Below are 16,086 nucleotides of genomic sequence, written 5' to 3'. Positions count from 1 at the left end.
ATTATTTGTTATAGATTACAACAATATGGCAAAACAGAAAGAAGCACATTTCAATCGATCAGTGATAGATTGCTTTAGTCTCGCGTCGCAAGGCAAGTCAGAAGAACGATGTGAAGGAGCGATTGCTTTGTCTGGCGAATGGGACAGTTTATGTTAGTTCTGGTTACGTTTGTTGCTCACTGCATCTAAACTTTGGTCTGAAATATAAAACAATGGCTCTGCCTCCACCAAAACCATGGGAAAGGCGAATCCCTGGAACCATGGCTGCACCACTAAACTATCGGTTCGTAAAAATCCGTCTTATTTTGGTCAGAAAGTTCAAAAGTGTAGGAACGTTAGCAAGCCTGTTAGCTGTCGAGTACTTGTATATGCAAAATATATTTTCTTCACAAATAGGTACGTGGTAATAAAATTAATAAGTATGTTCATAAGTTTGGTGTTATCGCGAAACTGATTAAAAAAAAAACACTGTCTAGTTATGACACTTTTACTTGCTAACGAGTTAAGCAAACTTAATGCTTGGCTCGTGCTCGAGCACGTCAAATGTTTGTATGTGAGTGTCAAAGTTCACTCCAACAGTATTTTACTGTTAAATATACCATACCTGTCAAGTATCCCGTTTTGGCCGGGAAAGTCACGTATTTTACCCTTCTTTCCCGCCGTCCTCCCGTATTAGTATTTTCCCGTAAGTCTCCCGTATTTTTTTTTTTATTATTATTTATCTGCGTTATTAATAAAATAATAATAATAAAAACATTCCCAATCTGAGCTCTGTCACTAGTCTCGCGATAACTCCCACCTGTAGTAGCCTGTCGCGAGGGGTGTGTGAGGTCAGATGACATGAGTTATAACGTGGGAAAAACAACAACAACAAAAGAAAAAACAGAGACGGATGATGGATGCTACAATAGAGAGTGAAGGCACACCTGCCAAAAAACCAAAACCCATGTGTAAATACCGTGATAAATGGGACGGCGAATTTACTTTTTTTAAAGAATGCAAAGTCTGCAACAAATTGGTACAACAACTCACTAAAAGAGTAAAAGAAAAGTTATGTGAAACTTGCTGGAAAATTTCCCTTATTTTCAAATCCAAAACTTGACAGGTATGAAATATACATTTATTTGAACTTTCAACTGTGTTTTTATTATTATTATTATTATTATTATTATTATTATTATTATTATTATTATTATTATTGATTTTATTTATTTACTGTTTCATTCCACTCTGTTTTATATATATCTAGCTCATTTGACTTTGGATCCGTGTCACAGAGTGGACCATCAGTGTCTAGTTCTCCCGTTCTAACACGTGTGGCACCACCCATCCCTCCAAGACCAGTTCAACAGGCATACCGCCCTACATACAGCTCATTTCCCTCCTCATACAGCCCTTTTGGGAGCTCCATTTATGGGGGCTACAGCCCCTACAGCTACAGTGGTTATGGAGTTGGAGGGGGCCTGGGTTATAACCGCTATAACCTAACAGACGACATCCCACCCAGCCGCTTTGTCCAGCAGGCAGAGGAGAGCAGCCGTGGAGCATTTCAGTCCATTGAAAGCATTGTCCACGCCTTTTCGTCGGTCAGCATGATGATGGATGCTACTTTCTCTGCCGTCTATAACAGCTTCCGTGCTGTTCTGGATGTGGCCAATCACTTCTCCCGCTTGCGCATACATTTCACAAAAGTGCTGTCTGCTTTCGCCTTGGTTAGGACCCTTAGGTACCTATATCGCAGGCTCCAGAGGCTGCTTGGGTTGCGTCAGGATTCAGAGGTGGATGACTTGTGGGCGGACAGCACGGCTTCCTCCATGGTGTCTTCTTCAGGAACCAGAGGAGCAGGGATAGATGACCCCAGAACAAATCCTGTCAAATCATGGCCCATTTTCTTGTTCCTTGCTGTAGTTTTTGGAGGGCCGTATTTGATCTGGAAGCTTTTGCGGTCTGCTGAGGGTACTGAGGACAATGGTGAGACATTCCCTGCCATATTCCCCTTCCTGTTCTGTCTGTTCTCATCTTAACTGCACACACTCACCATTTTTGGTCTGACATGAGACTAATTAAAGAAAACTAAGGATACCTTTGCTTTATTTTTCTCCATTTATTATTTAATTGTTTTTGGCTGTGGTGAAAGTTTTAGATGCCACTATTATGCCGAATATATGTTTGCTATTTATCTTTTGTATTAATGTGGGACTATAGGAACAGTTTTAGAACACTACCATTCAAAAGATTGGTGTTCAGTAAGATTTTTAAAATATAAATGACAGCTTTTATTCAGCAAGGATGCATTTATCATGAAAGTTAAGACATTTATATTGTTACAAAAGATTTATGTTTTAAATCATTAGGATAAATAAATGAAATGAATTAGTTAAATAAAAATAGCTTTCTATTTATCAGAGAATACTTGTATAACAGAAAAATGTATAACAGTTTCCACAATTATATCAAATTAATCATTTTGCAGTATTACTGTATTTTTTATTAAATAAATGCAAAATATTATAATCAATTACAAAAACTAATTTTTACATTTTGTCATTCAGAAATGCACATCTTTAGCAGCAGCCTACAGAAAACATTGTGTGACCTAAATGTGTTTGTATGTAGTTTTATGTGAATATGTAGCTGCGTCTGTACGTTTGTGCTAGATGGAAGCGTGTGTCTGTGTTGTATTTCATAGCCACCAACTGGGCAACTGGGGAGGATGACCATGTGGTAGCACGAGCCGAGTATGACTTCACAGCTGCATCTGAAGAAGAGATATCTCTGCAGGCTGGAGACATGCTTAATCTTGCCCCTAAAGGTAAAAGAACAAGAAAATTTCAGAACAAAAGTGTACTTAAACACTTTGACGTGCATAAAAACTCTAGCTAGTGTGGCGACCTCTCATATTAAACAATGTAATATTTTAAATTTGACTGATGTCAGGCATATTCATACCCATGTACCTTTTGTCCTAGGTATTATAAACACAGACTTACAGCTTGTACTTGTATTTCACTTTTATTTTCAGAACAACAGCCCAGGGTGCGTGGCTGGCTCTTAGCCAGCGTGGATGGGCAGATTACTGGCCTCGTACCTGCCAACTACGTCAAAGTGTTGGGCCGGAGGAGAGGCAGAAAGCATGCAGAATTAGAGAGGATGGCACAGGCCCAGCAGGCTGCACAAAACCTTCCTGCATCTCAAACTGCTGTGGCTACAGCTTCTGTTCCCAACTCCAGGCTGGCGGTCCCTGCCACATCAGTTCCAGATGAGCTGCTGGAGTCTGTTTATGATGAAACACATGGCCTTCATGCTGCCCTGGAGGTGCAGCCTTCCACAAACAACAATGGTGATACTACAGTGATAACCTCAGAAAAGATGGACTTATGAATAATTTTTATGTGCGGGAAGGTGCGTGTCTTGGTGGGACAAAAAAGTGCATCCTTCATTAGAATGTATCACCCTCTTTATAACTTAGTGCAACTTCTAAAAAAGGCGAGGAACAAATGAAAAACGGAGGTGTTGTGGAGGGGAGGTCATTTTCCTTTGCAATGTATGAATTGCATAATTCCACAAATTTGAGTAGATTGTTAGGCTCAAAGCCATTACCGATATTTGTTCATATTTTCTTTCTTCAACAAAAATTTTGGGTATTTCAACATGATAGTTTGAATGATTGTTAATAAGAGCCATTCATTTATTTTGAATAATTATTAGGAAAAATTGATTCAATTTGATTTGATATGCTCGCATCAAGCATAAAATGATACAAATATGTTGTAATTCAAGCATACACAGTTAATGCATCTGAATAGTTTAAATTGTGTTCTCACATAGCAATCTAAATTTATAATGCGGTGTTTATTACAAATTTCTCTTAATGTAGGAGTTTTAGATTACTTTTCATCTTTCTGCAATGTGAATATTTAATATTTTAAATTGTGTTGTATCAAGGATTAGTTTGTGCATGTTTTTTCATGCTTGTTTGTTTTTTCATACCAGTAACACAATGTGCAATTATGTAAATACGAGCAATTATTTTGCCAGTAAATGCTTAATTTATCTCCTGTCATTTATAAAGTTCCTGCATTTTCAGCATTACATAAAATCACTGATTGACATTTAGCTCAGTAAGAAATTGGTGTATTTGTAAATAAAATAAAGAAATTACTCTTCAGTTTACATTTACTCATTTAGCAGAGGTTTTTATCCAAAGCGACTTACAAATGAGGACAATGGAAGCAATCAAAAACAACAAAAGAGCAATGATGTATGTGTTATAACAAGTCTCAGCTTAAATGCAGTACACTTAGCAAGGGCTTTTAAATAATATAATAAACAAAAAGAAAATGGATAGAATAGAAAAAGAATAGAGCAAGCTAGTGCTGGAGGTCTTTTTTTTTTTTTTACAGTTTTTTGCAGTTCTACTAACAATTACTCAGTTGTCAAAAGCATGGGGTCAGTAAGATTTTTTTAAATATTTTTGAAAAATGTCTCATGCTCTTTAATAAGGCTGCATTTATTTATTTAAAATGTAGAACAAAAAAAAATAAAGTCAGCAGTCATATCTGATGAAGAGAACTCAAAACCCTTTTTTAGAGTGTTTATATTTTTAGAGCCGTGGTGTGCCAAAGTTATCTTTTTTTTTTCTTTTTCAGGTTATTTTTTTCTGAGCACCCTCTTTGAGCTATTTGCAAGTGATGTGTGTGCTTTTGTTTTGTGTTTGAAAAAAAAAAAAAAATCCTACTAACCTCAAACTTTTAAATGGCATATACACCAGTGTAATCCGTGGCTGCATCTCTGTCTAAAAATAAGTGTTTAGTCTGTCAGCATGTCTACAGTGCTATTTGTCTTTCGGCAGTTTAATTGAATTGATTATAGGGACTAAATACATTTGGATTTGTCTGGGCCCCATATTAAAAACAGAACCCCATCAATCAAATGGAATGTTTAGGATGTCGCCTAGCAACGGGGACGCCGGCGCGCACCTGCTGCACTGCGGCACCGGAAATAGAGAGCAGAGCACAGAGGCTGAGCAGAAGATGTGGAGGTAATCCTCTGCCACGCGTCGCCTTCAATCGTTTTTGTCAGTTTAATCTTTCAGGCTCGGGTCGGCAAGCTTTGGCATCCCGTCACATCGCAGCAGACAGCGGAGAGAGGAGGGACACAGCAGCGCGAGTATTATCATGATGGCACACGCGCTCCGAGCTCCGTGCGTGTCATCTCTGGCGTTTTAAAACGAGGATAGAGACGGATGTGGGTAGTCATGCCCACCGAACCTGCGAATTTCACGCGTAGTATTAGTTTGTATTATTATTTGTATATGATGTGTGGATGTGAGCTTTGATTTAAAATCAAAGTAAGCCACAGCATCTCTGTTGATGTTACTCAAATCCAGCCCTTCATCAGCACCGCTCAGCTGGAATGAAAGAAGAGCATTGTTACCAGAGGAAACAGCGCATAAATCTGGAACAGGGTAAACTGATTGTGTGTGTATTAGCTTAGCATTTCACAGGGTGATTCGACACAAAATGTGGGGAGTGCCACGATCTGTTATTTATTATGCTAGCTAAGCATTTTTACAGCTGCGCATAACGACGGTATATCGTCTTGGCACTGTTAGTTTTTGTTGTATCTGAGCTCATATCATCACTTTACCAGATCAAATGCGACAGCTGTCATTCTCTATTTGTCCCTTGATTCGCTGAAATGCCGTAAAAAGGGACTGTGGAGAGCTAGTCGATGCTAATTGTCAAGGTTATTATTAAAATACAACCTGTTTATTTTTATTTATTTTTTACAATAGATGATATTTTTCTTCCTTTTTCTCAGAAATGAATCGTCTGTGCTCTGTTAATAATAACTTTCCATATGATAACAACCTCCTGGTGCTGGACATGGTCCTGAGCTCACTATGGGCTTCATCTCAGCCAATCAACTGGGAGAATGTTGCCAAGTTGGTCCCAGGGTTCACCCCTAAAGAGGTAAGAGAAATAAGGACCTTTAATATATAAACCAAATATATTTGCTGCTATAAAAAAATATATATATTATTGGTTTTAAAAAAGCAAACATTCATATTTTACTACAGACTATGATATAAACGAAGGATGAGAAAGAAAAACTATTTCTATTGTTGTGTGAAAATGTTTTATATAGATATTTGTAGATATTAGCCTATAGTGATAGATATAGACATTTCTATAGTCGTGTGGTCATTTCTATCACAGCCAATATTGTTTTATCTAAAGTTAGTATACTTGGTTACCAAATTAACAAAACCATCAGTAAATCAGTGAGCATGCTTGAAATGAAATGAAACATGAAATATTATTAATGTCCAGTCAAGGTTTTATTTATTTATTTATTTATTTATTGCTAAAGTGTGAAAAAATATATAATTCTGTTTATGTAGAATGGCTGTGAATTTAACCTTAGTGAGAAAACATTGTAATTTGTGCTATTTTATTTTACAACTATTTAATACAAATATTTAATATAATAATCCAAAATATATTTAAAAATATAATAAATACACTGTAATAAAATATTTAATATTATAACAATAATATTGTACATCACATAATGCTGTCAAACGCAGTGCATACATTTGACATTTTAACACTCCCACTTTTTTCATACAAAGATCCAGAATTTTCTCAGCAAATGTTTAACTTGTTCAGCTTCTCCCCATATATTTTTATAGTGTGCGCAAAGGTTTGAAGAGTTAAAGACTACAGGCAGTTTCCCTCACGTTGATGACCAGTGTAACCCACTGACCGGTGCAGTGAGCTCTCCATCGGAACCCTTTTCCACCTACATCAAATCCAATTTATTGGACATTACAGTAGATAAAGAGGAACCACCGTCCAATCAGGCCACTCTCTCAGAGTCAGGTGAGTCAGTGGGTGGGGTCTGGATAAAAATGTCCAATCTCTCATTTAATGCTGGATTACACTTTGATATACTGAATCAGCGTATATATTTAGGCCTCACTGTGATCTCTACTGGTCATGGAGCCTCTGCAGAAATTGAGATTGCAGATCCTGCCAAGAAGATTGAGAAAACAGAAGGGAATAAAATGTGAGGCACATTCACACCAATCAGGCCAACAATGAATCATCTTCTGCTAATAATGACCGTCTATTTTTATTACATAGCCCCAACATGGTAATCCACGTTTGTGATGAGGCAAAGAACCTGAAGCAGGACTTTGTGTGTCCAAGGAACCTTCTGGTAAAAGAGATGCGTTACTTTGAAGAGTATCTTTCTGTGGACCCACAGCGCTGGGACGAGGTGGACATTTCTGTCCACTGTGATGTCCAGATCTTTGACTGGCTCATGAACTACGTCAAGAGTCACAACACTGAACATTCACGTGGAAAACACATGGACAAACCCAAACTGGGTAACTGTCTTTTGGTAACCATTTAAGATGTTCTGTGTGCGTTTGCTGTTGTGTTTTTAATTTCTATGATCAAAGATACCATCAGAGGTGTTGTGTAATGTGTGTTCTCTGACCTGGCTGAATGGTGTTTGTAAGTGGTGGATGGTGTTTCATGTGTTTGTAAACGGTTATGCGTTGGCTGTTTTCGCTGTTTGTGATGTTGTCGGTTATGTTATGTGGTGTTTGGTTGCAGAGCACAGCAATGTCATCTCAATCCTGATCTCCTCCGAGTTCTTGAAGATGGAAACTTTAGTAAGTGTTGTGAGGGGTGACAATGTTTTGGGTAATGTAGTAAGTGTGCTCTGAGCTGGGTGAACTTTAGGTTATAGTGCATGATGCATGATGGCTGTTTCATCATTTGTGTTTGTCTATACACTGCCCAGACAAGCACTAATGCGACACACATTTCTAATTTTGAGGAAAGACCTGGTAAATTTTGTGCTTGGAGAAAATGATCAATAATCAGATCGTTATTATTATCCCAAAACTTCCCTGAGCAGTGTGTAGAAAGCATGTTGGTTTATCTCATCAGAAGTTATTCATTCATTTGTTAAATGGTCTTAAGGGGTTTGATTGTCATTGTGTTTTGTGGATCTGAAGGTTGAGGAGTGTATCCAATTTTGTCACCAACATATGAGTGCCATCATAGCAACACCATGCAATATGAACTGCATCAACAACATCCTGGCTGGACGCATCGCTGATCTGTTCAGCCACAACGAGGCAGATGACCTCAAGGACAAAAAAGACAAATTCAAAAGGTGAGAGCAGCACACACATGAAACAGAAACATAATTATGTAAAGGTGGGTGGTGGATATTTACTGGCTATTTCACTGTTTTATTTGTGATGACTTGTACTTTCTCACCAGTAAACTGTTTCAGAAGAAGATCGAACGATTATTTGATCATGGTTATCAGAATCGCGATTCCCCTGGGAACGCATCTACTCTGTACAGGTGAGAGACTTTTGCATTGCAGTGTAAGCTATAATACTATTTTAGCATGATGACAGTGGAAGTATTATAAATGATTCTTCTGATGCAATAAAGGGGATTTCAGTGTAGTAATTTAATGTTGTGGTTCTTTCTCCAGATGTGGACTTTGCCTTAAGCTTTTAACCAAAGAAACAGAGAGAAAAATCCCTTGTGTTCCAAACAAAATCAACGTAGATGTCCGAGGAAACATTGTATTCACTCACACCAGGTTATAGAAGACACTGTATTTTAATCACATACACATAAATCGTTTAAAACATCGTTGAAGATTTATGTTCTAAATAGCTACTATATATTCCAGCCTTATATACTCTCACACACACAAACACGTACATGTATGCCATGACATGTTGATAATTGTGGTGTGTCTGTAGACATAAGGCCTGGGAGGTTCATGGGTTTGTGAATGGGCTTTATGAAGAGTTGAAGTCCTGGGTTCTGGTCTACTGGAGGATCTGGGGCACAGTCAACTTCCTAACCTGTTCACGCTGCAAACAGGTAAACAAATGTGTACTTCACAAATCATAATTTAAGACTTTAGTAAAAGGCAGGAAGATTTCAAGGGATTATTTGCACAAAAATAAACATTTGCTGAAAATGTACTCGCCCTCAGACCATCCAAGATGCGAATGAGTTGATCTTGAACAGATTTGTAAAAATTTAGCATTGCATCACTTACTTGATCCTCTAAAATGAATGGGTAACATCAGACCGTGTTCAAACAGGATAAAAACATCACAATAATGCGTCCAAATAATTCACAATCATCTACATGACACCAAACCATTAATAAAATGTCTTGTGAAATGAAAATCTGTCTGTTCATTGGAAACCAATACATTATTAATGCATTTTAAATTAAAACTGTCCGAAATTCCAGTCCATAGTCCATAACGTTTCCACCAGTGAAAAATCCACTGTCCATTCTCCATTGTCCTATCATATCAAAGTCCATCAACATGTGTTTGGAACTGTTTTGAGTTGTAAAAGGAGCTTGATTTGTGCATTTTTCTCTCCTGATTCAGATGAGACAACATTTTTACTGGAGAAAGCAATATTATGGAGAGGACTATCCATAATAGCTGGAATCAGCAAAAAAAAAAAAAATAGATGAATTCATTTGTTTCAAACACACAACCTTTTGCTTCATATGTTAATTGATGGATTGGAGTCATGTGGATTATTAAGATGTTTTCTCATTCTGACTGCACCCATTCACTGCCGAAGATACATTAGTGAGCAAGTGATGTAATTTCTCCAAATCTGTTCTAATAAAGAAGCAAACTCATATTTGTATACCGTATTTTTCGGAATATAAATCGCACCTGAGTATATGTCGCATCAGTCCAAAAATACGTCATGATGAGGAAAAAAACATATATAAGTCGGACTGGACTATAAGTCGCATTTATTTAGACCCAAGAAAAAAAGAGAAAACATTACCGTCTACAGCCGCGAGAGGGCGCTCTTTGTCTTCAGTGTAGACTACAGGAGCACAGAGCAGCATAGAGCGCCCTCTCCCGGCTTAATGTTTTAATGTTAATGTAATGTTTTCTATTGGTTCATTTCTCTTTCTCTTGGTTCATTTCTCTCAGTTCATGTCAAATTAATTTTGATAAGTCGCACCTGACTATAAGTCGCAGGACAAGCCAAACTATGAAAAAAGGTGTGACTTATAGTCCAGAAAATACGCCATATGTTAAATGGCATGAGGTTAGTACACTTCCAGCTAATTTTTATTTTGGGGTGAACTATTTCTTTGATTATGGACATCGAGTATGTAAAGATATTGACTGGTTGGCTGCCACCTTGAGTAATAAAAAAAAAAGGGAAATATGTGCATGTGTTATCGTCTTGGCAGGCATTCCTGTGTACAGATTTGGGCCAGTGTAAGTACCACCCAGAGGCGGTTGTGTATCCTGGAATTGGGGCAGATCATAGATGGCATGGCATTGGTCTTTACCCCTGCTGCAACCAGAAAGTCCTAAGATTCGATCCCTCCTCCATGCCCAAGGTTTGTGTTGTTGCTTTAGAATATGTTCTCTTAAACTCAGATGACCTTTGAACCTGTCTGCCTTTTCACCATGAATGACTGCGTATGTGTGTGTAGGGCTGTAAAATAAGAGACCACATTGTGAGTGCAGCAGATGGTGGTGACTGCGGCGATCACAATGTAAACTCTGCCCAGACCAGAATACTCAATGACCTGCTGCTACACAGAGAGGCTGTGTGTGTGCCAGAGAGGTCAGACTATAGCAACTTCCTTTAGGAAAAATTATTGGTTCATGGTTGCATGCCATGTTTGAGTCGTTTGATGCTTTGCCTAGTGTTGTGTTTGGGTCTTCTGACAACGTTTTGTGTTCTAATCTTTTTTTTTTTTTTTTTAGCTGTAGCTCTGAGGACCCTTCTGCAGGCAGTGAACGTGTGCCAGGATGTGATGTAATGCTGGAGCCAGGGGTGCTTACAGCTCACAGACCCAAGGAAACCACAGCTGTGAGACATTTATTTTTATTTTATTTTATAATTTTTGTGTGTGATTTTTTTTTTTATATAGATGAACATTTTCATTTCTTATGCAACCATCAACAAAATACATTACTGTTTTGCCATTTAAACGGGTAAACAGTGTTTGATTTTAATTAGTTTTTTTTTTTATTACTCCAGTCTTCAGTGTCATATGACCATATGTTGTTGTTTTTTTTATTTGATTTGGATTTGATGCTGTATTTTTTATTAAATAAATGCAGCCTTCGTAAGCATAAGAGACTTCTTTCAAACATTAAAAGAATCCTAATTCAAATCGGTAATGTACAATCACAAATTAAACCAAGACAATTCAAAAACAAAAAACACAACAAAGAAAACATCTATTGTGTACATAAAAAACATAAATCATAAGCAAAATTATCTTTCCAAGATCTTTACTGCTATATTGTATGAAAAGCAATTATTATCTCAGACTGAAAAATATTGTTAAAAAGTGATAATTGTGAGATAACATTTCAAAATTATTTTACTTTTTGAGATATAAAGTTGCAATTTCAAAAAATGCATTGATATTCACATTGTGAGATATTAAGTCTCAAATAAAAAATTTCCATTGTGAGATAAATTTGTATTATTATAATATAAAATCACATTCTAAGATATTAAGTCATAATTGTGAGACATAAAGTGAGAATTTATATATATATATATATTTGTTCTCAGTGGTGGAATCAGGATTTAATTTATTTTGATGGATGCATCTGTATAATTTTTTTTAATCTAAACTTGTTTGTACATGCTCAAATTATAAGCACTTGTTTTTCTTTTGTTGCAGTTTTCACTGTTAAAAAACTGGAGTCTTCAGCTGGTAAGAAGCAAGTTCCTAATTAAATTTCCTATTCCTACTATTTCCTATTTCCTACACTGACAAAACACGTCTGAAATGTCGCTTTGACCTTTTGCAGCGGCAGCAGTCTCTGCTGTCTGAAGATGAGGAGTACACTACCGGGTCAGAGGTCACAGAGGATGAGGTCGGGGATGAAGAAGATACATCGAAAAAACAAGGTGGTTTAATATTTTACACATTAGTGAAAAAGTACAAATAAATCGCTAGATAATCTTTAATAGACAGTTCCTCATTATGTCAAAAGGTGGCAGTCATGTACCATTTCACGAGACTGACCTTAAAGCTTGGTTTGTGACTTTTTATGTGCATAGCTGCAAAGAAGGCAAGAAAATCTGGAAAACCTTTGAAAAAACAAGTGTCCTCCCCCAGTTTCCAGCGTAAGGAGAAAACTGGAGAAAAGGTGAGTGCAGCAAATTCATTTGGGCTTGATTTACGTTTAATTTTTTTCAAGCAAAGGGACTTTTACATTGGAAAACATGTTCTTTAGAAAACTCTGGTCTGGTTTAGTTGTTTTTGCTGTATCTTTCTTTTCCCTTTTCATTAATTCTGTTCTTTTGTTTTAAAGGCACCATCTCGAGACTCCACCCCATTCATGTAAGTGATTCCGAAGACATGCCGTTTTAAGAAGAAAAAGTGGTGAATTTCATAGGATAGTTCACCCAAAAATGAAAAACTTAACCAAAGATTAAATTAAATTAAATTAAATTAAATTAAATTAAATTAAATTAAATTAAATTAAATTAAATTAAATTAAATTAAATTAAATTAAAATTAAAAACTCTCATGTTGTTCTTTCTTTTTTGGAAATCAATAGAAAATAATTTGGTCCATATAGTGAAAGTCATTGTGGTCCAATGTTGATTTGGACCTCATTTACTTTAATTTAAAAAAAGAAAGAAAGTTATACAAATTTGGAATGACATTAGGGTGAGTAAATAATGAGAGAATTTAAATTTTGGTATGAACTATCACTTTAAAATGCAACAAATTTTAGTCCACTGTTAATGTACTGTAGTATTGCTTTATTATTATTTTTGTATTTAGTGTGCTTGTTTGCAGCTTTAATTTACTTATAAAGACATACTGTTTTCTGTATGTTATCTCAGTTTTATTTATTTTTTAAACACTGTATTGTAATGGTTTCTCATGCCATGTGATTGAGAAGGGATACGCTTCTGAATGAGACACTTGGCACATTTTTCTCTTTCTTTGTCCTTCTTTCACTCTTAGCGTCAGCATCCAGAAGAATAAGTGGGATAGCAATCGCTCTATGAGGTACAATCAGGACCTACAGAGGGAGGAGGGTAGGTACCTTTTTCAGATCCTCTGACTGGAACAAAGATTCTTACATTTGCACAGCGGTAGAGCGATTCTTATAATAAAAAGAGGCGTGATTTAAAACCACTCGAAAACCTTAGAAAATCTCACCAGAGAAAGTTAAATCCAGCCATCAGCATGCACATCTGCCAACTCTTTAGAAGACTTTTGTTTTATAAACACTTTTGTATTCAAAATAGGCTTAAAGCTATAGCTTCGCCGTTATTAAATGATTTGTGATGGTGATTAATCAATGTTATTAAATCATTTAGATGCATGTTTGGCTGTTTCTGACATGGAAGCTTTCATGTAGATTTGCAGTGATCTTGATAGATGTCTATATGTTTAAACTCGCTCTAGATCAGAGGAGAATGGAGGAGATTATAGCAAATCTCACTAAAATGCGCTTTGGTGATCAAGAGCAGACGAAGTTTAAAGACACAAAAGAGGTACAAAACATCTTTACTCTTTTAGATAAACCTGCTAAAGCACCATTAAGACTACAGCTGTATTCCAACATTGCACTCTAGTATTTTGCACCCATGTGTGTTTGTGTGTATGTGTTCCAGCCTGCAGGGGGGCTCTACTCGAGGCTGGAGGCCCAGTTTAAGTCCTCCCCTCAGTCCAGCGGAAGACACAGCAGCTCAGAGAAAACTCGGTAAGGTACCACAGTCACTTCCAGCACAGAGGACACTGCACAAATGAGTGGAAGTGTTTCAAATTATGATTCATGATTTTAATCATGAGATTTGGAAGGATTAGGAACATGTTTGTCTTAGCGCACTTACTAAACTGGCTTGTCTGCTCTTGTCAGGCTAATTTAAAGGGATAGTTCACCCATAAATCTTTCTTCTTTGTAAATAAAACGATATTTTAGTCCATTTAGTGAAAGTCATTGGGGTCTTGTGCTGTTTTGGACCTCAGTGAATTTTTATGTAAATTCTTCAAAATATTGTCTTATGTGTTTCAGAATTAAAAAAAAATAATAATAATAATTTAGTTGACAAATGATGACAGAATTAAAATTCTTAGGTGAACGATCTTTTTAAAATACAATAACTTTTAATGGAAGACCCAAAACCCACTGCGTATATAATATTGCTTTACTTCTAATTGACTCGCAGCTTTAATTTGACCTTTTTACTTACTCTCTTTCTCCTATTCTCTCAGTTCTATTTTTAACCAGCACTTTTGTCTTTTTTTAGAGCGAAGACACGCTCGGGGCCGTCGAGACCGACTTAGAGAAAATGTGGAGATAAGGGAATGTTTTTTTTTTAAAGGAGGAGTAAAAGAGCTTGCTGCTGTTTGACGAGGCAGAATAAGCCATCGCTCTCTTCGTCCATCCTTTGCTCCACTCCTCACCTCCTCCTTCTCCCAAACTCCGTCCAGACACAACAGGAATAGCATTAGAGTATTTTCCATTACAGTCCCGGGAGAAGAATGGATTGCTGGTGTGGTCACTGATGTCATAACTGTAGCTATAGAACATAAACAATGGACCTAATAAAACCATTAGTTGCACTGTAAACAAACAAGCTTTTGGCGGCTAGTGAATTGGTTGCACCCACTAATCTGTGTTACACTAGTACGGTTTATTTTGCACCTTTTGCTTTATCTCATCTCATGTCTAGCTCAGGATTCATCCCAGCTGCAGTGTTTGTAACGTCCCTGTTTCATTCTAGCCGACTCAGGTGACCAGAGAAAGCTCATCTCCGTGGTACTGACCCTGCACTTTAAGCCGTCTTAATGCAATGACTAAATCCTGTATAATACGCAAAGAAGCCACTAGGTAAAGAGCGACACTGACGAATAATACCTGTGAGGTCCATGATTATGTTGCACTGAAACCATCACAACTGTGCCGTTTGGACCAATATGACATGAGGAAGAATACAGAAGCAGTAGAATAAAAATCATTTAAAATAAACCTGTGTCTTTTTTTTTTTACTGCTAAGTTGAAAATGAAATTATATATTCATTTATACTCATATATTATTATATATTCATATATACTCATGAAATTAGATATTGCCTAGCCTTTGAGTTGGACAAATTCTGCATGTAAATACACGTCCTCTTACACTGTTGCTTCATGTGTTTGAAAAAGGAAGGTATTAGTGGTTTATCTCATGATCTGTCAGTCATATCATTGAAGAGGATTTTCAGCACAGCTGTCACCATGACAACAGGAAAGGGAAGTAGAATGTTCTGCTTGTGTGGGGGGAGGCGGGGAGCTTCCATGAGCTGCTCTGCCTTTTTTGGTGACAGTCGGTGTTTGATTGAGCTCAGGCAGGTTGGGTTACAGTGCTGGGCCACCTGCCAGCCAAGAACACAAATGATCATGTGTTAATTCCCTCTGCTGGTGGGAACCAGATCCAACACAACCCCCACCATTAAATGCGAAAGATATCTCTCTCTTTCCAAGAGTTGTCTCTCTCTTACTCTGAAAAGTTGACAGTTCTGAGGCAGCAGACCATTTGGTTCTAAATAGCACTCTGATTCAAAACAATTATTATTGGATTTCCTTTACTTACCATTTAATTATTAAATTACCAGTTAATTTCCATCTGTTTTTTACTCTATAAAAATTATAGTTATATTTACACTGCCATTCAAATGTTTGGGGCTTTTTTATGTTAAGGAGACTTTAATGTTTAAGGCTGCATTTATTTTAGCACAAATGCAGAAACATTTGAATACTATGAAATATTACAATAAAAAAATAAAAAAAAAACAGTTTTCTATTTTAATGTATTTATTCAGCAGCCATTACTCCGGACTTCAGTGTTACATGATTTTTCATGCTGATTTGGTGCTCAAGAAAAAAAAAATTCATCAGTGTTAAAGTTGTGCTGCCTACTAGTTTTGTGGAAACTGATTAGTTTTTATTATTGATGAATAGAAAGCTCAGAAGAATAGCAGGTTTTCAATGTGTCGTGC

At 36.8% G+C, this 16,086-nt stretch overlaps 2 protein-coding genes across 5 annotated transcripts; both read left to right on the top strand.

The window, feature by feature from the left end:
* Nucleotides 1-112: 112 nt before the first annotated feature.
* Nucleotides 113-4,168, top strand: LOC113117399 (peroxisomal membrane protein PEX13-like). 2 transcript variants are annotated; one of them, XM_026286037.1, is made up of 5 exons: nucleotides 114-283; nucleotides 1,250-1,971; nucleotides 2,690-2,812; nucleotides 3,023-3,282; nucleotides 3,373-4,168. In XM_026286037.1, the coding sequence occupies exons 1-5, from the start codon at nucleotides 213-215 to the stop codon at nucleotides 3,379-3,381; spliced, it is 1,185 nt and encodes a 394-aa protein (XP_026141822.1). In that variant the 5' UTR covers nucleotides 114-212; the 3' UTR covers nucleotides 3,382-4,168. The 2 variants fall into 2 exon arrangements, with proteins under 2 accessions (XP_026141821.1, XP_026141822.1); XM_026286036.1 differs by having other exon boundaries at nucleotides 113-283; nucleotides 3,023-4,168.
* Nucleotides 4,169-4,948: 780 nt separating this feature from the next.
* On the top strand, nucleotides 4,949-14,674 carry sanbr (SANT and BTB domain regulator of CSR). Of its 3 annotated transcripts, XM_026286035.1 has the most exons (22): nucleotides 4,963-5,467; nucleotides 5,653-5,748; nucleotides 5,824-5,975; nucleotides 6,698-6,887; nucleotides 6,981-7,074; nucleotides 7,152-7,399; nucleotides 7,632-7,690; nucleotides 8,039-8,199; nucleotides 8,310-8,396; nucleotides 8,533-8,643; nucleotides 8,810-8,933; nucleotides 10,297-10,449; nucleotides 10,546-10,679; nucleotides 10,823-10,928; nucleotides 11,758-11,790; nucleotides 11,888-11,987; nucleotides 12,141-12,229; nucleotides 12,395-12,423; nucleotides 13,060-13,133; nucleotides 13,507-13,595; nucleotides 13,716-13,804; nucleotides 14,352-14,674. In XM_026286035.1, exons 3-22 carry the CDS (start codon nucleotides 5,826-5,828, stop codon nucleotides 14,386-14,388), a joined length of 2,157 nt encoding a protein of 718 aa, XP_026141820.1. In that variant the 5' UTR covers nucleotides 4,963-5,467; nucleotides 5,653-5,748; nucleotides 5,824-5,825; the 3' UTR covers nucleotides 14,389-14,674. The 3 variants fall into 3 exon arrangements, with proteins under 3 accessions (XP_026141818.1, XP_026141820.1, XP_026141819.1); XM_026286033.1 differs by lacking the exon at nucleotides 5,653-5,748 and having other exon boundaries at nucleotides 4,949-5,041; XM_026286034.1 differs by lacking the exon at nucleotides 5,653-5,748.
* Nucleotides 14,675-16,086: the final 1,412 nt, after the last annotated feature.

This window comes from Carassius auratus, chromosome 17, assembly GCF_003368295.1.
Source record: "Carassius auratus strain Wakin chromosome 17, ASM336829v1, whole genome shotgun sequence".
In the NCBI taxonomy this organism is placed as follows: domain Eukaryota; kingdom Metazoa; phylum Chordata; class Actinopteri; order Cypriniformes; family Cyprinidae; genus Carassius; species Carassius auratus.
This window is presented reverse-complemented; position numbering and strand designations above follow the sequence as displayed.